The following is a 24,387-nucleotide window of genomic DNA, read 5'->3' on the forward strand; positions in this document are numbered from 1 at the left end:
TCCGAGCGCTAGGGGGAGCAGCGCCACCAGAAATCAGTATCTGAGGTTCGTGTGAATGGCTTTAGCTGCAGTGCCCCTACTCAACACTAGACGTCGCGTTTTCGCCTTTATTACACCTCAGGGTCCTTATTTTGCGCAGCTCATATAGGAAGGTGAATCATTATGTCACTGATCCACACAGCACTGTTTCATATTCCTAACAGCCACTGTCTCACAAGTCAGCTAGCATGACTTTTTTTCCATCAATAATACTAACATCAATAACACATGGCTCTATTGTGTGTCTGTGTCAGTGCTGCCTTGGTTGTGGTTATGACCCTTGCCCAGTCTCTCAGGGATCACAGTGAGAGCGCTGGGGCTCCACTCTGAGCCAGTCTGGGTCTCTCTGAGTTGGAGGCTGCTGTCTGTGGGCCACACTGGAGCTGGATATTTTATACCTGCTGCCTTATCCTGTGTCCATTTACACACACAGGCGTAGACAGATCAAACACAGCTGCTCTCTGGGCTCATCAGCACAGTTTACAGCTAAAGCCTCATATCAGGGTCTTATGTATCTCTGTCCCGGGTTCACTGCAGTCATGTGACCGGCCTCGACACAGCCTGGCCAATAACACAAGGAGCTGAAGCCCCTACAGACTGTCTGTAATGCGTTGGCTCATTCAGGAGATGCTCTCAGACACTTAATGAGGTTTGATTGGAATAATAATGCTGAGGGGAGCTCTGGAGCCCTGGGACAGTGTGCAGTGAGGTCTCTAGAAACAGGAAGTGCCATGTGATGTCATAGACAGAGCCTGTGGACAGCCGGGTGAATAAATAAATCAATACATTCAGTTTGCGCTTCAAGGTTCAGAGTTTAAAGGCAGCCTGCAGGACACTCATTGCAGAGACTCCTGTAGACTGAAGAGAGCTCAGCAGTTATTCATCATTAACAGCTTTATTATTATAAGAAATTACACACAAAAAATAGAATAAAAAATAAATTGTAGGCGACTCTCCAGTGTCCAAGCTGTATGTGCAGATGTTGCATTGTGGGAAATCTGTGTAGCATGTGCAGGTGCTGCTGATGGGAACAGCTTCTCTCCAGCGCTGTGTAGCGGTCAGGGAGGGTGAAGGACAGCAGAGTGTGACTGGAGTGGGCGCTGCTCTCATGCTGGTGTAAGTGTGTTTGGTCCAGAGGTGCTGTGGTGTCTTCAGTCACTCTCTCTCTCTGTCAGCGTGAGGAGCAGGATTGAGCACAGTCTCCCCTGAGGTGTGTCTGTGTCAGTCTGGGTGATACAGATGCAGTTTAACCTGTGTGTGTCTGGGTGTGTGTTGGCCTCTCTCTCTGTCACTGGATGCTTGTCATTTCAAAGGCAGAAGCACCTTTATAAAGAAGGAATAAACAAGCCCAGTCAGAGCCTGTCTGTGGACACAGCAAGACACACTGCAACTGTGCCCACTGCCCTCACCTGTGGCCACAATGGGGACTGACCAATCTGTTACACATATAATACAATATATAGAATAAAACATGAATACTCAAGACTCATATTTTTAAAATACACTTTTCCTCTTTCCAGAAGCCCATTGGCTGTGGTGTGGTGTAGGATAATTTTGTGTGTGTGTATGTGCGTGTGCCCACAAGTGTGTGTGTGTATTTGTTCCCCCAGATGTCGGCTGGTTTGTGGTTTTCTGTAGAGTCACATTAAGCTCCATCTGACACCAGTAGAGGAATAAGCAGAGTTGTGAAATGGAAAGGAAACAGAAGCTTAAGCAAGAGGAGGACTTGGCGAAACAAACACTTTTGTCTCTGTCTCAATCATCAGTCAGTGTGTCTGTACTGAATTGTATTAACCCTCTCTCTCAGTGCAGTGTTAATGTACTGTAGTGTCCAGTCAGTCAGTGTGACAGTACTGTACTGTATTAACTCTCTCTCTCTCGCTCTATCTCTATTATCTATTATCTCAGAAGTCAGCTAACTGGTCTGGCAGCAGCATGGAGAACAAGCAACTGAGAGTTGGAGAGTCGGAGAGAAGGATGAGTGAAAGATGTTTGCAAAGATACCGAAATTAATTAAAAGTGAAGGATAAACATAATTAGAAGAAAAGTCTTGAGAAAACAAAACAAACAACTCATTTCAATTAGACTGTCACTGGTTTCCAGAGAGAGACACACAGACACCTGCCTTTACTCTGCTGGTCTCTCAGTCTCTTCAGGTCGGCTGTGATACGAATCACAGTGAGGACGGCCAGCACTGTCAGCACTGAGAACACAGCTGTCACTGCAATCTTCAGAGCCAGCGCTGCAGGAGCGACAGCACACTGACTGATGGGGCTCTCAACTGTGACACACAGAGAGAGAGAGGGAGAGAAAGAGAGAGAGAGAGACAGAGAGGAGAGGGTTAATACAGTACAGTACAGACACATGGACTGACTGGACACTACAGTACATTAACACTGCACTGAGAGAGAGAGGGTTAATACAGTATAGTACAGACACACAGACTGACTGGACACTGAAGCGCACAGACACTGGCAGGGCCCACAGCACTCAGACACACACACCGTCTCCAGTTCTCCTGCAGTACTCCAGGCTGTTGACTCTCTCGGTCTCAGTGCTGACAGGGTTTGTGGCCTCACAGCTGTAGGTGTCAATGCTGAGTCCTGCTATCTGCACAGAGACAGTCAGAGTGCTGTTGAGATCAGGGGAGCTGGTGTGGTTCAGGGAGATATTCCCCCCCTCTCTGTACCAGGACAGGGTCACCTCTCTCCCATTGGCCACAGAGCACTGTAGGGTGCAGGTCTGCGTGTCGGACTGTGCTTGTGTTTGGGAGCTATTCACCTGCGGCTTGGACGCACGGTCTGTGGAAGGAGAGAGAGAGAGAATATGATATGATGGCACAACACTCACTGAGCAACCTACCTCACAGTGCTGTACAGTCTCTCTGTTATGCACATATCCATTCAAAATCAATGCACTGAGAGAGAGAGAGAGAGAGAGAGAGAGAGAGGGTTAATACAGTACAGTCAGAGTGCTGTGGGGGTCAGGGGAGCTGGTGTGGGTCAGGGAGATATTCAGTACAGTGCAATGGTAACAGATCAGTGTTAAGTACAGTGCCATGATAACAGATTGATGTTCAGTACAGGGACAGTGAAGTCCTCCCAACAATCTTTTTTTAAACCAGACTGGAGACTAAAGCCACTGAACACCAAAACACAGTCTGAATGATCGGTGGTATCATCAGGGATCTCACAGCTCCTCCTTATCATGTATCACCCCCCTCACTGAACACTTCTCATGTGTTAATCCCCCCCTTACTAAATACTTTTCTATGACCAGTACAGAAACACAGTAATACAGCTTTTGACCAGTACAGTCCCAGTGTAGACCAGTGACCAGTACAGTGTCCCAGTATAGACCAGTGACTAGTACAGTGACACAGTAATAAAGCCACAGACCAGTGCAGTGTCCCTGTCCCCTAATCAGCTGCTGTAATCCCACAGAAATTAAGACAGATATCACAGTGTAAGAGGCCCTGTATCTATTTCTGTCTGTGTGTCTGTCCACAGAGCAAGGGCAGCTCCGGCCATTGGAGTGCTGACGGGGTTAGTGGCCACACAGCTGTAGAAGTGAGAGAGTCCTTCTGTCTCCAGAGGGAAAGTCAGGGGGGTGTTGAGATCAGGGGAGCTGGTGTGTTTCAGGGGCTTCTTCTCCCCCTGTCTGTACCAATACAGGCTCACCTCTCTGGCCACAGAGCACGGGAAAGGGCAGCTCCCAGCTAGGCTAATAATACTGCACGGATTAACTTTATTTCTAGCGAACAGCAAACCCACTACAAATGCCCATGGGTCATTCAGTTTGTGCTACTCTAGTCTCTGCATTGTGAAATCTGATACAGACATGATCGTAGATATATACAGTTAGGTCCATAAATATTTGGACAGTGACACAATTGTCATCATTTTGGCTCTGTACGCCACCACAATGGATTTGAAAGGAAACAATTAAGATGTGCTATAAGTGTATATCATCTTTAATTTGAGAGTAGTTACATCCAAAGTGAGTGAACGGTTTAGGAATTATACCCATTGTTATGACAAAATGATGACAATTGTGTCTCTGTCCAAATATTTATGGACCTAACTTTATATATGTATCTATGGACATGATTGACCAGTCACTACAGGCACTGCAAGCAGATGGGACTTATTGCAATGCACAGCACATGTGATGCATGCAGTGTGGACAAGAACCATCAAACTCATTCTGGTATGAAACAAAAAATAATAATAATTGGACCATCAAAAGGTTTGGGCCCCACTTTGTCAGTACAGCCTGGACTGCATGCCACAAAAGAGCCCGGTTCCTGACACGCTCAGTGTGCATTGCAACATGATGTGAAAGATTAATTCCGACTGTACTTATTTGCAGTTTCTAAGCACCATTAGGAGCACAATGACACTTACTGTACACTGTGAGGCAAAATGTTTTGATTATGCTCTTTTCTTCAGTGTTCTCCACTCTATATTCCACAGAGTCCTGTGTGTTGAGCTGTGTGATGTGGAAGAGTCCAGTGCTGCTGTCCCAGGTCACCCTGCCTCTGAACCTCTCCACATTGACAGGCATGAACTCCCCATTAAACATGTCTGCAATAGTGCGAAGTGGTGCACCATGTTTGAAATTACCAAACTGTAACACTGGGGATGTGAAAGTGACTGACCTCCCCACAGCGCCGATCACCTGCTGCACCTCAGGCTGGGAGGAGGAGGGAGCTGTGTAGAGAGAGAGAGAGAGCACCAGTAAATCCGTGCAACATCACTACACAACATCTATAGTGGGTAATAAGCACTGACACTGACTGCACCGCACTGACACTGACTGTACAGCACTGACACTGACTGCACCGCACTGACACTGACTGCACCGCACTGACACTGACTGCACCGCACTGACACAGACTGCACCGCACTGACACTGACTGTACAGCACTGACACTGACTGCACCGCACTGACACTGACTGTACAGCACTGACACTGACTGCACCGCACTGACACTGACTGTACAGCACTGACACTGACTGCACCGCACTGACACTGACTGTACAGCACTGACACTGACTGCACCGCACTGACACTGACTGCACCGCACTGACACTGACTGTACAGCACTGACACTGACTGCACCGCACTGACACTGACTGTACAGCACTGACACTGACTGCACCGCACTGACACTGACTGTACAGCACTGACACAGACTGCACCGCACTGACACTGACTGCACCGCACTGACACTGACTGTACAGCACTGACACTGACTGCACCGCACTGACACTGACTGTACAGCACTGACACTGACTGTACAGCACTGACACTGACTGCACCGCACTGACACTGACTGTACAGCACTGACACTGACTGCACCGCACTGACACTGACTGCACCGCACTGACACTGACTGCACCGCACTGACACTGACTGTACAGCACTGACACAGACTGCACCGCACTGACACTGACTGCACAGCACTGACACTGACTGCACCGCACTGACACTGACTGCACCGCACTGACACTGACTGCACCGCACTGACACTGACTGTACAGCACTGACACAGACTGCACCGCACTGACACTGACTGTACAGCACTGACACTGACTGTACAGCACTGACACAGACTGCACCGCACTGACACTGACTGTACAGCACTGACACTGACTGCACCGCACTGACACTGACTGTACAGCACTGACACTGACTGTACAGCACTGACACTGACTGCACCGCACTGACACTGACTGCACCGCACTGACACTGACTGTACAGCACTGACACTGACTGCACCGCACTGACACTGACTGTACAGCACTGACACTGACTGTACAGCACTGACACTGACTGCACCGCACTGACACTGACTGTACAGCACTGACACTGACTGCACCGCACTGACACTGACTGTACAGCACTGACACTGACTGCACCGCACTGACACTGACTGCACCGCACTGACACTGACTGTACAGCACTGACACTGACTGCACCGCACTGACACTGACTGTACAGCACTGACACTGACTGCACCGCACTGACACTGACTGTACAGCACTGACACAGACTGCACCGCACTGACACTGACTGCACCGCACTGACACTGACTGTACAGCACTGACACTGACTGCACCGCACTGACACTGACTGTACAGCACTGACACTGACTGTACAGCACTGACACAGACTGCACCGCACTGACACTGACTGCACAGCACTGACACAGACTGCACCGCACTGACACTGACTGTACCGCACTGACACTGACTGCACAGCACTGACACAGACTGCACCGCACTGACACTGACTGTACAGCACTGACACTGACTGCACCGCACTGACACTGACTGTACAGCACTGACACTGACTGCACCGCACTGACACTGACTGCACCGCACTGACACTGACTGTACAGCACTGACACTGACTGCACCGCACTGACACTGACTGCACCGCACTGACACTGACTGTACAGCACTGACACTGACTGCACCGCACTGACACTGACTGTACAGCACTGACACTGACTGCACCGCACTGACACTGACTGCACCGCACTGACACTGACTGTACAGCACTGACACTGACTGCACCGCACTGACACTGAATGTACTGATTGACAGACTCACCGCTCGCCGCCAGAAGCAGCAGGAAGCTCCCTGCGGACAGAGCCAAGGCCGCGCCGGCGTCCCTGTGCTGTGTGGCGGGCTGGACTCGCAGCAGGGCGGGGGACTCCAGGGCTGTGCCGCCTCTCGGGTCGCGAATGAAAATGTAGGCGGGACTCGGAGTCGCTTCTGTGAGAAACTTGACTTTGCTGTAATAGCAGCTGTGAGCATAATGATGATAACTCAGTATCCAGGGATAGGCGCTACAGCCGAGAGGAAGACATGGTATGGGGACCGAAATACCGGGCATTTTTATTATGTTTCTTAGTATCCAGGGCTTGATCAATATTTGCATGCAATTGCTCATTTATGCAGCTGGGTGTTTATAGGAGCAATCTAAAATACCTTGATAAAGCGTGCACCAGCAATGTCCCCCACCTGCGCCTGAACCCATTGCGCTCAGGAGTTAGGGACATAATTCACCCAGTGGTACATACACTACATACTGAGACGCATACACTATGGCAAGCCAAATTATCATTTAGAGATATCTCTAAATGCATTTAAAGACATCTTCAAATATTTAAAGATATCTCTAAATCATTTAAAGATATCTGCAAATCTATTAGAGATATTTGCAAATCATTTAAAGATATCTTATTTAAAAGTACATTTAGAGATATCTGCAAATCATTTAGCGATATCTTCAAATGACTTCCTGTATGTAGCCCAAGATTATCACTTCCTGTTAACTTGTTCATTAATTTCTATGTAACTGAAAAAGGAAACAGGAAGTGATAATCTCAGCCTAAATACATGAAGTCATTTGAAGATATCTCTAAATGATTTGCAGATATCTCTAAATGAACAGGATATTATTTGAAGATATCTCTAAATGATTTTCAGATAGCTTTAAATGATTTAGAGATATCTGCAAATCATTTCGATATCTTTAAAAAGCACCTTATTTAGATATCTCTAAATCATTTATAGATATCTCTAAATCATTTATAGATATCTTTAAATGATTTAGAGATTTCTTTAAATATTTGAAGATATCTTTAAATGCATTTAGAGATATCTCTAAATGCTAATTTGGCTTGCCATACAAACACTACATACTGAGATGCATACACTACGTACTGAGACGCACACACTACATACTGAGATGCGCATACACTGTATACTGAGATGCACACACTACATACTGAGACGCATACACTACATACTGAGACGCATACACTACATACTGAGATGCGCATACACTGTATACTGAGACGCACACACTACATACTGAGATGCGCATACACTGTATACTGAGACGCATACACTACATACTGAGAGGCACACTACATACTGAGATGCACACACTACATACTGAGATGTGCATACACTACATACTGAGACGCAAATACTACATACTGAGATGCGCATACACTGTATACTGAGACGCACACACTACATACTGAGACGCATACACTACATACTGAGACGCACACACTACATACTGAGATGCGCATACACTGTATACTGAGATGCACACACTACATACTGAGACGCACACACTACATACTGAGACGCACACACTACATACTGAGATGCACATACACTGTATACTGAGACGCACACACTACATACTGAGACGCACACACTACATACTGAGAGGCACACTACATACTGAGACGCACACACTACATACTGAGACGCACACACTACATACTGAGATGCACATACACTGTATACTGAGACACACACACTACATACTGAGACGCACACACTACATACTGAGATGCACATACACTGTATACTGAGACGCACACACTACATACTGAGACGCACACACTACATACTGAGATGCGCATACACTGTATACTGAGACGCACACACTACATACTGAGACGCATACACTACATACTGAGACGCATACACTACATACTGAGACGCACACACTACATACTGCAATGCACACACTACATACTGAGATGCACATTCACTGTATACTGAGAAGCACACACTACATACTGAGACGCATACACTACATACTGAGAGGCACACTACATACTGAGATGCACACACTACATACTGAGATGTGCATACACTACATACTGAAATGCACATACACTGTATACTGAGACGCACACACTACATACTGAGACGCAGACACTACATACTGAGATGCACACACTACATACTGAGATGCACATACACTGTATACTGAGACGCACACACTACATACTGAGACGCACACACTACATACTGAGAGGCACACTACATACTGAGACGCACACACTACATACTGAGACGCACACACTACATACTGAGATGCACATACACTGTATACTGAGACGCACACACTACATACTGAGACGCACACACTACATACTGAGATGCGCATACACTGTATACTGAGACGCACACACTACATACTGAGACGCACACACTACATACTGAAATGCACACACTACATACTGAGACGCATACACTACATACTGAAATGCACACACTACATACTGAGATGCGCATACACTGTATACTGAGACGCACACACTACATACTGAAATGCACACACTACATACTGAGATGTGCATACACTGTATACTGAGACGCACACACTACATACTGAAATGCACACACTACATACTGAGATGCGCATACACTGTATACTGAGACGCACACACACTACATACTGAAATGCACACACTACATACTGAGATGCGCATACACTGTATACTGAGACGCACACACTACATACTGAAATGCACACACTACATACTGAGATGCGCATACACTGTATACTGAGACGCACACACTACATACTGAGACGCACACACTACATACTGACACGCACACACTACATACTGAAATGCACACACTACATACTGAGATGCGCATACACTGTAAACTGAGACGCACACACTACATACTGAGACGCACACACTACATACTGACACGCACACACTACATACTGAAATGCACACACTACATACTGAGATGCGCATACACTGTATACTGAGACGCATACACTACATACTGAGACGCACACACTACATACTGGCACGCACACACTACATACTGAGACGCAGACACTACATACTGAGATGCGCATACACTACATACTGAGATGCGCATACACTGTATACTGAGACGCACACACTACATACTGAGAGGCACACACTACATACTGAGATGCACACACTACATACTGAGACGCACACACTACATACTGAGATGCACATACACTGTATACTGAGACGCATACACTACATACTGAGACGCACACACTACATACTGAAATGCACACAATACATACTGAGACGCATACACTACATACTGAGATGCACACACTACATACTGAGATGTGCATACACTGTATACTGAGACGCACACACTACATACTGAGACGCATACACTACATACTGAGACGCATACACTACATACTGAGACGCACACACTACATACTGAGACGCATACACTACATACTGAGATGTGCATACACTAAATACTGAAATGCACACACTACATACTGAGATGCGCATACACTGTATATTGAGACGCACACATTATATACTGAAATGCACACACTACATACTGAGATGCGCATACACTGTATACTGAGACGCACACACTACATACTGAGACGCATACACTACGTACTGAAATGCACACACTACATACTGAGATGCGCATACACTGTATACTGAGACGCACACACTACATACTGAGACGCACACACTACATACTGAGATGCGCATACACTGTATACTGAGACGCATACACTACATACTGAGACGCACACACTACATACTGAGACGCACACACTACATACTGAGACGCACACACTACATACTGAGATGCGCATACACTGTATATTGAGACGCACACACTACATACTGAGACGCACACACTACATACTGAGAGGCACACTACATACTGAGACGCACACACTACATACTGAGACGCACACACTACATACTGAGATGCACATACACTGTATACTGAGACACACACACTACATACTGAGACGCACACACTACATACTGAGATGCACATACACTGTATACTGAGACGCACACACTACATACTGAGACGCACACACTACATACTGAGATGCGCATACACTGTATACTGAGACGCACACACTACATACTGAGACGCATACACTACATACTGAGACGCATACACTACATACTGAGACGCACACACTACATACTGCAATGCACACACTACATACTGAGATGCACATTCACTGTATACTGAGAAGCACACACTACATACTGAGACGCATACACTACATACTGAGAGGCACACTACATACTGAGATGCACACACTACATACTGAGATGTGCATACACTACATACTGAAATGCACATACACTGTATACTGAGACGCACACACTACATACTGAGACGCAGACACTACATACTGAGACGCACACACTACATACTGAGATGCACATACACTGTATACTGAGACGCACACACTACATACTGAGACGCACACACTACATACTGAGAGGCACACTACATACTGAGACGCACACACTACATACTGAGACGCACACACTACATACTGAGATGCACATACACTGTATACTGAGACGCACACACTACATACTGAGACGCACACACTACATACTGAGATGCGCATACACTGTATACTGAGACGCACACACTACATACTGAGACGCACACACTACATACTGAAATGCACACACTACATACTGAGACGCACACACTACATACTGAAATGCACACACTACATACTGAGATGCGCATACACTGTATACTGAGACGCACACACTACATACTGAAATGCACACACTACATACTGAGATGCGCATACACTGTATACTGAGACGCACACACTACATACTGAGACGCACACACTACATACTGAAATGCACACACTACATACTGAGACGCATACACTACATACTGAAATGCACACACTACATACTGAGATGCGCATACACTGTATACTGAGACGCACACACTACATACTGAAATGCACACACTACATACTGAGATGTGCATACACTGTATACTGAGACGCACACACTACATACTGAAATGCACACACTACATACTGAGATGCGCATACACTGTATACTGAGACGCACACACTACATACTGAAATGCACACACTACATACTGAGATGCGCATACACTGTATACTGAGACGCACACACTACATACTGAAATGCACACACTACATACTGAGATGCGCATACACTGTATACTGAGACGCACACACTACATACTGAGACGCACACACTAGATACTGAAATGCACACACTACATACTGAGATGCGCATACAATGTAAACTGAGACGCACACACTACATACTGAGACGCACACACTACATACTGACACGCACACACTACATACTGAAATGCACACACTACATACTGAGATGCGCATACACTGTATACTGAGACGCATACACTACATACTGAGACGCACACACTACATACTGGCACGCACACACTACATACTGAGATGCAGACACTACATACTGAGATGCGCATACACTACATACTGAGATGCGCATACACTGTATACTGAGACGCACACACTACATACTGAGAGGCACACTACATACTGAGATGCGCATACACTGTATACTGAGACACACACACTACATACTGAGACGCATACACTACATACTGAAATGCACACACTACATACTGAGATGCACATACACTGTATACTGAGACGCACACACTACATACTGAGACGCATACACTACATACTGAGACGCATACACTACATACTGAGACGCACACACTACATACTGAGACGCATACACTACATACTGAGATGTGCATACACTACATACTGAAATGCACACACTACATACTGAGATGCGCATACACTGTATACTGAGACGCACACACTACATACTGAGACGCACACACTACATACTGACACGCACACACTACATACTGAAATGCACACACTACATACTGAGATGCGCATACACTGTAAACTGAGACGCATACACTACATACTGAGACGCACACACTACATACTGGCACGCACACACTACATACTGAGACGCAGACACTACATACTGAGATGCGCATACACTACATACTGAGATGCGCATACACTGTATACTGAGACGCACACACTACATACTGAGAGGCACACTACATACTGAGATGCACACACTACATACTGAGACGCACACACTACATACTGAGATGCACATACACTGTATACTGAGACGCACACACTACATACTGAGACGCACACACTACATACTGAAATGCACACAATACATACTGAGACGCATACACTACATACTGAGATGCACACACTACATACTGAGATGTGCATACACTGTATACTGAGACGCACACACTACATACTGAGATGCACACACTACATACTGAGATGCGCATACACTGTATACTGAGACACACACACTACATACTGAGACGCATACACTACATACTGAAATGCACACACTACATACTGAGATGCACATACACTGTATACTGAGACGCACACACTACATACTGAGACGCATACACTACATACTGAGACGCATACACTACATACTGAGACGCACACACTACATACTGAGACGCATACACTACATACTGAGATGTGCATACACTACATACTGAAATGCACACACTACATACTGAGATGCGCATACACTGTATATTGAGACGCACACACTACATACTGAAATGCACACACTACATACTGAGATGCGCATACACTGTATACTGAGACGCACACACTACATACTGAGACGCATACACTACGTACTGAAATGCACACACTACATACTGAGATGCGCATACACTGTATACTGAGACGCACACACTACATACTGAGACGCACACACTACATACTGAGATGCGCATACACTGTATACTGAGACGCATAAACTACATACTGAGACGCACACACTACATACTGAGACGCACACACTACATACTGAGATGCGCATACACTGTATATTGAGACGCACACACTACATACTGAGACGCACACACTACATACTGAGAGGCACACTACATACTGAGACGCACACACTACATACTGAGACGCACACACTACATACTGAGATGCACATACACTGTATATTGAGACACACACACTACATACTGAGACGCACACACTACATACTGAGATGCACATACACTGTATACTGAGACGCACACACTACATACTGAGACGCACACACTACATACTGAGATGCGCATACACTGTATACTGAGACGCACACACTACATACTGAGACGCATACACTACATACTGAGACGCATACACTACATACTGAGACGCACACACTACATACTGCAATGCACTCACTACATACTGAGATGCACATTCACTGTATACTGAGAAGCACACACTACATACTGAGACGCATACACTACATACTGAGAGGCACACTACATACTGAGATGCACACACTACATACTGAGATGTGCATACACTACATACTGAAATGCACATACACTGTATACTGAGACGCACACACTACATACTGAGACGCAGACACTACATACTGAGACGCACACACTACATACTGAGATGCACATACACTGTATACTGAGACGCACACACTACATACTGAGACGCACACACTACATACTGAGAGGCACACTACATACTGAGACGCACACACTACATACTGAGACGCACACACTACATACTGAGATGCACATACACTGTATACTGAGACGCACACACTACATACTGAGACGCACACACTACATACTGAAATGCACACACTACATACTGAGACGCATACACTACATACTGAAATGCACACACTACATACTGAGATGCGCATACACTGTATACTGAGACGCACACACTACATACTGAAATGCACACACTACATACTGAGATGCGCATACACTGTATACTGAGACGCACACACTACATACTGAAATGCACACACTACATACTGAGATGCGCATACACTGTATACTGAGACGCACACACTACATACTGAAATGCACACACTACATACTGAGATGCGCATACACTGTATACTGAGACGCACACACTACATACTGAAATGCACACACTACATACTGAGATGCGCATACACTGTATACTGAGACGCACACACTACATACTGAGACGCACACACTACATACTGACACGCACACACTACATACTGAAATGCACACACTACATACTGAGATGCGCATACAATGTAAACTGAGACGCACACACTACATACTGAGACGCACACACTACATACTGACACGCACACACTACATACTGAAATGCACACACTACATACTGAGATGCGCATACACTGTATACTGAGACGCATACACTACATACTGAGACGCACACACTACATACTGGCACGCACACACTACATACTGAGATGCAGACACTACATACTGAGATGCGCATACACTACATACTGAGATGCGCATACACTGTATACTGAGACGCACACACTACATACTGAGAGGCACACTACATACTGAGATGCGCATACACTGTATACTGAGACACACACACTACATACTGAGACGCATACACTACATACTGAAATGCACACACTACATACTGAGATGCACATACACTGTATACTGAGACGCACACACTACATACTGAGACGCATACACTACATACTGAGACGCATACACTACATACTGAGACGCACACACTACATACTGAGACGCATACACTACATACTGAGACGCATACACTACATACTGAGACGCACACACTGCATACTGAGACGCATACACTACATACTGAGATGTGCATACACTACATACTGAAATGCACACACTACATACTGAGATGCGCATACACTGTATATTGAGACGCACACATTATATACTGAAATGCACACACTACATACTGAGATGCGCATACACTGTATACTGAGACGCACACACTACATACTGAAATGCACACACTACATACTGAGATGCGCATACACTGTATACTGAGACGCACACACTACATACTGAAATGCACACACTACATACTGAGATGCGCATACACTGTATACTGAGACGCACACACTACATACTGAAATGCACACACTACATACTGAGATGCGCATACACTGTATACTGAGACGCACACACTACATACTGAGACGCACACACTACATACTGACACGCACACACTACATACTGAAATGCACACACTACATACTGAGATGCGCATACAATGTAAACTGAGACGCACACACTACATACTGAGACGCACACACTACATACTGGCACGCACACACTACATACTGAGATGCAGACACTACATACTGAGATGCGCATACACTACAAACTGAGATGCGCATACACTGTATACTGAGACGCACACACTACATACTGAGAGGCACACTACATACTGAGATGCGCATACACTGTATACTGAGACACACACACTACATACTGAGACGCATACACTACATACTGAAATGCACACACTACATACTGAGATGCACATACACTGTATACTGAGACGCACACACTACATACTGAGACGCATACACTACATACTGAGACGCATACACTACATACTGAGACGCACACACTACATACTGAGATGCATACACTACATACTGAGATGTGCATACACTACATACTGAAATGCACACACTACATACTGAGATGCGCATACACTGTATATTGAGACGCACACATTATATACTGAAATGCACACACTACATACTGAGATGCGCATACACTGTATACTGAGACGCACACACTACATACTGAGACGCATACACTACGTACTGAAATGCACACACTACATACTGAGATGCGCATACACTGTATACTGAGACGCACACACTACATACTGAGACGCACACACTACATACTGAGATGCGCATACACTGTATACTGAGACGCATACACTACATACTGAGACGCATACACTTCATACTGAGACGCACACACTACATACTGAGACACACACACTACATACTGAGACGCAGACACTACATACTGAGACGCATACACTACATACTGAGACGCACACACTACATACTGAGACGCATACACTACATACTGAGATGTGCATACACTACATACTGAAATGCACACACTACATACTGAGAGGCACATACACTGTATATTGAGACACACTCACTATATACTGAAATGCACACACTACATACTGAGATGCGCATACACTGTATACTGAGACGCACACACTACATACTGAGACGCATACACTACATACTGAGATGCGCATACACTGTATATTGAGACGCACACACTATATACTGAAATGGACACACTACATACTGAGATGCGCATACACTACATACTGAGACGCACACACTACATACTGAGACGCACACACTACATACTGAGATGCGCATACACTGTATATTGAGACACATACACTACATACTGAGATGCGCATACACTGTATACTGAGACACACACACTACATACTGAGAGGCTCACTACATACTGAGACGCACACACTACATACTGAGATGCACATACACTGTATACTGAGACACACACACTACATACTGAGACGCACACACTACATACTGAGACGCACACACTACATACTGAGACGCACACACTACATACTGAGACGCAGACACTACATACTGAGATGCGCATACACTGTATACTGAGACGCATACACTACATACTGAGACGCACACACTACATACTGAGATGCACACACTATATACTGAGATGCGCATACACTGTATACTGAGACGCACACACTATATACTGAAATGCACACACTACATACTGAGATGCGCATACACTGTATACTGAGACGCACACACTACATACTGAGACGCATACACTATGTACTGAAATGCACACACTACATACTGAGACGCATACAGTGAGATACTTCCGTATACAGTGAGATTTCACATCCGTTTACACTGAGATTTGACCTCCACATACAAGTGAGATCGGTCATCAGTCACATGTCCGCTCAGCTCCACCCATTAGCCACACACCGCACAGTGGTCCCTTTTGATAAGCATGACATTGATTGTGTTTGGTTTTATACAGTTTTAACTGTTACATATGTAGCAGTCTCAGTCCACTGTACGTTTTTCACTTTGATTACTTTGATTAAATACACTTATATCACATTGCACGCTTTGTGTTCTCCCCTCCAGTGCCCATGCAGTTCGATGATTAATTGAATAATTTAATAGAGTATTTAAAGCCCCTGTGTCACCAGTTAAGGGGTGGCCACTCCTTTGATGTGTAGTCCTTCAATAAACCCGAATGTGTTGACAGCACTGCCGCAGTCTCAGCATTGTCTCAAGGAAATGACAACACTTCCGCTTTCTCTGATAGCGAGAGGTAACGTTAACTCGTGATCACGACATAACGGCCCGTTATGTCGTGATCACGAGATAACCAGAGGGGCTTTTTTTTTTTTTTTTTTTTTTTTGAGCCACCGTAACCTACAGATAGCGAGTTAGATATAGATTTATAGATAGTTATCGAGACATGGATATAGAAATAAATAGATATTGTGGTAGAAAAATCTAAATGTTTAAATTACAACAATTGTCCAGTTGCATAATCATGTCCCTCCAACACATTTGCCTCTTCAACACAATCACTGTTCTTGTTTGTACACGCACATACGTCTCTCTCGACATGTACCAAGCGCTTCCAAGCAGTGAACTTTGTTTCAGTACAATAGCTTCAAATGGTTCAATGCTTTGGAAAGCTTTGTTCCTCCATCACTCATTGCAGAGACTCCTGTAGACTGAAGAGAGCTCAGCAGTTATTTATCATTATCAGCTTTATTATTATAAGAAATTACACACAAAAAATTGAAAGAATCATAAATAAATTGTAGGCAACTTTGTGGTTTCCAAGCTGTATGTGCAGATGTTCAGGCCCATTTCTAGCCTTTTGGGGACCCTAAACAGAATTTTATTGGCGGGGCCCCCTCACTAGCCCACTTGGCACAACATCAAAGGCAACCATCTTGTAAACGTTTGTATAAGCACACATCTGTATGGACAAACATACAATGTACAAATATTCACGTAAAGACTAAAAACAGACCTTATCTTATCAAAAGTCTGGAACACTGTTGGAACACCACAATTGCATTATGATATTTAGCCACAATACAAACACTGACCTTAAAAACCGACAAGGTATCAAAAAAGCTATTAAAAGCTTAATAGTTTCAAAGTATAAAATATATTAAACTTTATGGACACAGCATGTTGTGAACTAGAAATATTTATTTCACCTATGAGATTTGTAGTTCTCACATTATAATACTAATCTACCTGTTCGTTAGCCTAAATTAATTATTTTGTGAAATAATCAAGTAGACCTGCATTTCCCGATCCCATTTTTTACAATGACATAATCAGCAGCACCCCTTCATGTGTAGTCTGATGTCTGTCAGTCAACACGTCCTGACTGATATTTATTATACACTTTGCAGGTTTAAATAAGTCTATCTATCCAAATCCCATTTGGTGATTTTAACTTTATAGCTAATTAGCTAGCTTGATAATTGATGCTGCAGAATTAGTTAACAGTGTTATAGCATATATTTTTACTGGAAAAAATTGAACAAACCTCTTGCAGATCCTATTCAAGGTCAAACTCGCCACAGAAGCAAATACACAGCCACAATGTTATAATACAATGCTATTTGGATTGTCCAGTTAAAGTAACAAGAAAAAACACAAAGCCAGCCATCTGATTTAACTACAAATTGAATGTAATTTAATGTAACTTTAGCCAGTGTGCAATCAAGCTACAGCAATACAAACACAGCATAAGCAAATAATATTGCAATACCTTTCTCTTTTGCTTGTTTTTCTTTTCATAAAAAAAAAATTACACACCACATTTGTATGTTCTTGTTTTTCTGACATTATAATTTGGTCGCGTTCATAATCCTAGAAGTTTTCTTTTTCTTCTTTTCTGCCACACCCACACCATAAGGTCGCATACGCAGTTGCAGATCGATGGCAGGTTTCTAGCGCATAAATTATGATTCCATGATGCCCCTGGGCACGACTCACTCATAAACACAATCTGTAAATTCATTGAAAACTAATCATGTATGAAAATCAATTATAGAAAATCATTGAAAATATATTTTATGTAATTATTATAATGTTTTGCTAGGGGGCCCTCTAGCAGTCGGGGTCCCTAAGTGGCCTCCTATGTCGCTTATGCCTATAAAACGGCTCTGCAGATATTGCATTGTGGGAAATCTCTGTAGAGTGTGCAGGTGCTGCTGCTTCTCACCAGTTGTAGGATAATTTTGATGTTTGTGTGTGTATATGCATGTGCCTACAAGTGTGTGTGTGTATTTGTTTCCCCAGAAGTCAGCTGGTTTGTGGTTTTCTGTAGAGTCATGTTAAGCTCCATCTGGCACCAGTAGAGGAACAAGCAGAGCCTCAGAATAACTAGTTGTGAAATGGAAAGGAAGCAGAAGCTTAAGCAGGAGGAGCCTTAGAGAATAAACACACTTTCTCTTGTGCTTTAACTGTGCTGTGCTGCACTACACTGGACTGTGATAGTGCTGCCATTTCCCACAGTGAGGCAATGACATCACTGCAGTGCAGTGCAGTAATTCAGTAATTCAGGTCTCAGTGCAGGTGAGGTCAAGCTTGAAATGCTTAAGATCTTCAAGAGTTGTACTTTATGCTGAAAAGTGAAGCCTTGCATTTTAGTTGGTGGGAATACTAAATAATAAAGGAGGGACTTACTGTGAATATCTTCTGGATTCACTGCCTTCTAGTTAGCATGGAAGCCTGAGTCCACCACTCTGGCCTTGGAGGAAAACTGTAGAGCCATGGTCTCACTGATGCTCACTACATCAGCCGGTGTGCTGCTGCTACAGTGGAATCCTAGGAAAGACACAGGGTGGAATTTCAAGCAGATGTCATGCAGGCTCAAACTATGTAGATAAGACTTACCACACTTCATCCACACTCAAAAAGTGCCCTATAAATTTGATTTTATTAGAATCTTGATTCTGACTGCAGGACACAGTATTTTCATATCTACACTCTATGTTTATCGTTACTTATCTAATAGCAACAAATTGTTTCAAAGTGTGTAAGACAATCTGAGGGAAAAAATAAATAAAACATTTTTTAAATACAGAGATCTTGTTTATCTGGTTTACATCAGGGACATAAGATTTAAAAAGTAATCAGGAGATTGTTGGATAACTTCTATCAGGCTTTCTTGAAAACTGAAGTGATTGCTCTTATTCTGGTAACAGTTTGGGAATCTTGAAATGCTGACAAAAATTACCTTGTGATAACGGTTTTGAAATGCCAAGATCCTGAAATATATTATTTTGTTCATTTAATATTGTTTATATATATATATATATATACACTCACCTAAAGGATTATTAGGAACACCATACTAATACTGTGTTTGACCCCCTTTCGCCTTCAGAACTGCCTTAATTCTACGTGGCATTGATTCAACAAGGTGCTGAAAGCATTCATTAGAAATGTTGGCCCATATTGATAGGATAGCATCTTGCAGTTGATGGAGATTTGTGGGATGCACATCCAGGGCACGAAGCTCCCGTTCCACCACATCCCAAAGATGCTCTATTGGGTTGAGATCTGGTGACTGTGGGGGCCAGTTTAGTACAGTGAACTCATTGTCATGTTCAAGAAACCAATTTGAAATGATTCCACCTTTGTGACATGGTGCATTATCCTGCTGGAAGTAGCCATCAGAGGATGGGTACATGGTGGTCATAAAGGGATGGACATGGTCAGAAACAATGCTCAGGTAGGCTGTGGCATTTAAACGATGCCCAATTGGCACTAAGGGGCCTAAAGTGTGCCAAGAAAACATCCCCCACACCATTACACCACCACCACCAGCCTGCACAGTGGTAACAAGGCATGATGGATCCATGTTCTCATTCTGTTTACACCAAATTCTGACTCTACCATCTGAATGTCTCAACAGAAATCGAGACTCATCAGACCAGGCAACATTTTTCCAGTCTTCAACTGTCCAATTTTGGTGAGCTTGTGCAAATTGTAGCCTCTTTTTCCTATTTGTAGTGGAGATGAGTGGTACCCGGTGGGGTCTTCTGCTGTTGTAGCCCATCCGCCTCAAGGTTGTACGTGTTGTGGCTTCACAAATGCTTTGCTGCATACCTCGGTTGTAACGAGTGGCTATTTCAGTCAAAGTTGCTCTTCTATCAGCTTGAATCAGTCGGCCCATTCTCCTCTGACCTCTAGCATCAACAAGGCATTTTCGCCCACAGGACTGCCGCATACTGGATGTTTTTCCCTTTTCACACCATTCTTTGTAAACCCTAGAAATGGTTGTGCGTGAAAATCCCAGTAACTGAGCAGATTGTGAAATACTCAGACCGGCCTGTCTGGCACGAACAACCATGCCATGCTCAAAATTGCTTAAATCACCTTTCTTTCCCATTCAGACATTCAGTTTGGAGTTCAGGAGATTGTCTTGACCAGGACCACACCCCTAAATGCATTGAAGCAACTGCCATGTGATTGGTTGGTTAGATAATTGCATTAATGAGAAATTGAACAGGTGTTCCTAATAATCCTTTAGGTGAGTGTATATATATATATATATATATATATATATATATATATATATTAACATCTGTCAGTCAATTAGTGGGGGGGGGGGGGGGTTGGGTGACATGTGAAAGAGATGCATAACATAGGGAGAGGAAAAATACAATGAACCTAGGTCTCAACATGAGTCTCCTGTAACTAAAAGATATGAAAAAAAAAAACACGTCAAGCTCGGAATTTAAACATGCATCTTAAACAGCTTCAGGAACTCGTGGAGATGTATAAGGTGACATTTTTGAAGCCCGTCTTCTTGCTTGAAACTACAGAAGTCAATCATGACATAGACAGAGATACTGAGCATTATAAATCAATATTGAGACTGATGCTCCTCTGAACCTATGTTGCCCATTTTATCAGACAGGCTGACTTTGTCGTTCAGGCAGAGCAAGCTGTCCTGTGGTCTAGATGGGGGAATGGTTAGGTTCCACAGACACTGGGCATTGTTGCTGTAGCAGAGAGGGTAGCAGAGAGGGTGGCATATCGAGGAAACATTGCCCCCAAAACCACTTTAGTCACTTTAGGACAGGATATTGTTACAAAGAATCAAAAATGTAAATTGATCTGTGCATAGAAATACAGCATACACTTATCAACTGTCACAGATTCCTGCCACCAGCCAGATTTCATTTACAGTGGGTGAAACCCCAATCAATCACTCACTTGAAAAATTCCTTAAGGCTTATATCATAGATTTTTTTCTGGATGACTTGTTCAATCCAGGAGATGTAGGCAGAGCAACACAGGGATTTTTGTTCATGGTGCAGCAAATGGGACCAAAGCTGGTGAAGCCATGCAAATGGTCACCAAAACATTTTAGCATTCCTAGTCTCTATAGTGATTTTTAAGTCACACTTTGATTTGCAGTGTATAGATATTTTTTCAAATACTGAGCATATGTTAACAGCATTAAAATAATAACAATCTATTTAATCTATAAATAATGTTTTGCATATGGCTATATATTATTATTATTAATTATTAATAATACAAATAATAATAATAATAATGTATTTTGTTGTTTATGTATTACTGCATTCAGCCACACACCATTGAATTGAAGAGCTGTAAGACTTTTGCCAGCAGAGGAAGCTCTTGTCACATGATAACCACAAGGAGACAACCATTTGCTTTTATCAGGTACATTAATGTATTTGTTACTTCGTTAATACAAAGACTTGATCTATGAACATTACCTTGAACATGGTTATTGTATTAATGTATTCACTAATGTAAATTCCACAGACTTTGGGAGAATTTAATAAATGTAATACTTTTAAAAGGCAAAAGTGAAAAGATTCCTTGTTCACTATGTTCCTTTGCTTTATGATTGTGTCTGTAATTCAGTATATTTTAAGGACAAGTTTTGAGCTGAAATGCTTGGTGTTGTTTTTTTAATGATCCCTGTCTTTATGATAAACTGTAATATTTATGTAAATATTACATTCTGGATGTGCTTATTAATACTTCTTTCCTGCAGGGTATAGTGCTGCACCATGATATGTGTCTCACTTGTTTCATTCCCCCAGCCAGTTGCGTAGGATTTCTTGCTTGCAGGCAAAACCGTCCCCTCAAGTGGCAAGCAGGCACAGTCAATGTGAGTGTTGGCTGGTGCCTCTACATCTATCCTTACCAGGGCGATGTCAAACTCCATAGAGGGCACTTGAGGGTGCTTGACGCCTTCGTGCCTGAAACTTCCCAGCACCCCAAAGCACCTCTCACTGTCCTCAACAAAGGTCAGGTTGTGTTTCCCCAGGCACATAAGCCAACGCTGAAGCTCATTGGCATGTCTACGGAGACACAGCAGATTTTTTGTTTGGATTTTGGTATGTCAATTTAAAACCTAGCTCAATAAAATTAGATTTTAAAGCTGATTGTATTACATTTTTCCCCTCCTTTTTGCCTTAATTCTGAACTGGCAATTAACTTACTCCTGTGGCTTCTGTGCTGTTTCAAGAAGACTGAAATATGGAGATTTAATGTGTATGGAACAGCTAACATCTGAACATCTGCAGGCAGCCACCCATGCCCAACCCCATGCCAAAGCTCAACCAGTTGTCTGCTGCTGCCTTGGAACTCAAGAAAGTTTGGCAGGATTTAGGATAACCACTCCTCCACTCTATCAGACTGCTTTTACCAGATGCGCCACTCAGGATGTTACCTTCTAAACA

The 24,387-nt window shown here is 43.7% G+C and overlaps 2 protein-coding genes across 2 annotated transcripts in view; both read right to left on the reverse strand.

Moving 5' to 3' along the window:
• Window positions 1-1,969: 1,969 nt before the first annotated feature.
• LOC136763994 (SLAM family member 9-like) lies at window positions 1,970-4,742 on the reverse strand. Its single transcript, XM_066717823.1, has 3 exons — window positions 4,446-4,742; window positions 2,544-2,840; window positions 1,970-2,320 (listed from the first exon to the last, which is right to left on the reverse strand). The coding sequence occupies exons 1-3, from the start codon at window positions 4,621-4,623 to the stop codon at window positions 2,121-2,123; spliced, it is 675 nt and encodes a 224-aa protein (XP_066573920.1). The 5' UTR covers window positions 4,624-4,742; the 3' UTR covers window positions 1,970-2,120.
• The window catches only part of LOC136765081 (ovochymase-1), a 45,297-nt gene continuing 25,639 nt past the window's right edge, over window positions 4,730-24,387 (reverse strand). Inside the window, 7 exon segments of the mRNA XM_066719551.1 lie at window positions 4,730-4,734; window positions 6,660-6,856; window positions 18,663-18,687; window positions 20,339-20,479; window positions 22,556-22,665; window positions 22,880-22,998; window positions 23,661-24,006. Of these exon segments, the coding sequence (XP_066575648.1) occupies window positions 4,730-4,734; window positions 6,660-6,856; window positions 18,663-18,687; window positions 20,339-20,479; window positions 22,556-22,665; window positions 22,880-22,998; window positions 23,661-24,006 (943 nt within the window).

Source organism: Amia ocellicauda, chromosome 12, assembly GCF_036373705.1.
Source record: "Amia ocellicauda isolate fAmiCal2 chromosome 12, fAmiCal2.hap1, whole genome shotgun sequence".
Taxonomy (NCBI): domain Eukaryota; kingdom Metazoa; phylum Chordata; class Actinopteri; order Amiiformes; family Amiidae; genus Amia; species Amia ocellicauda.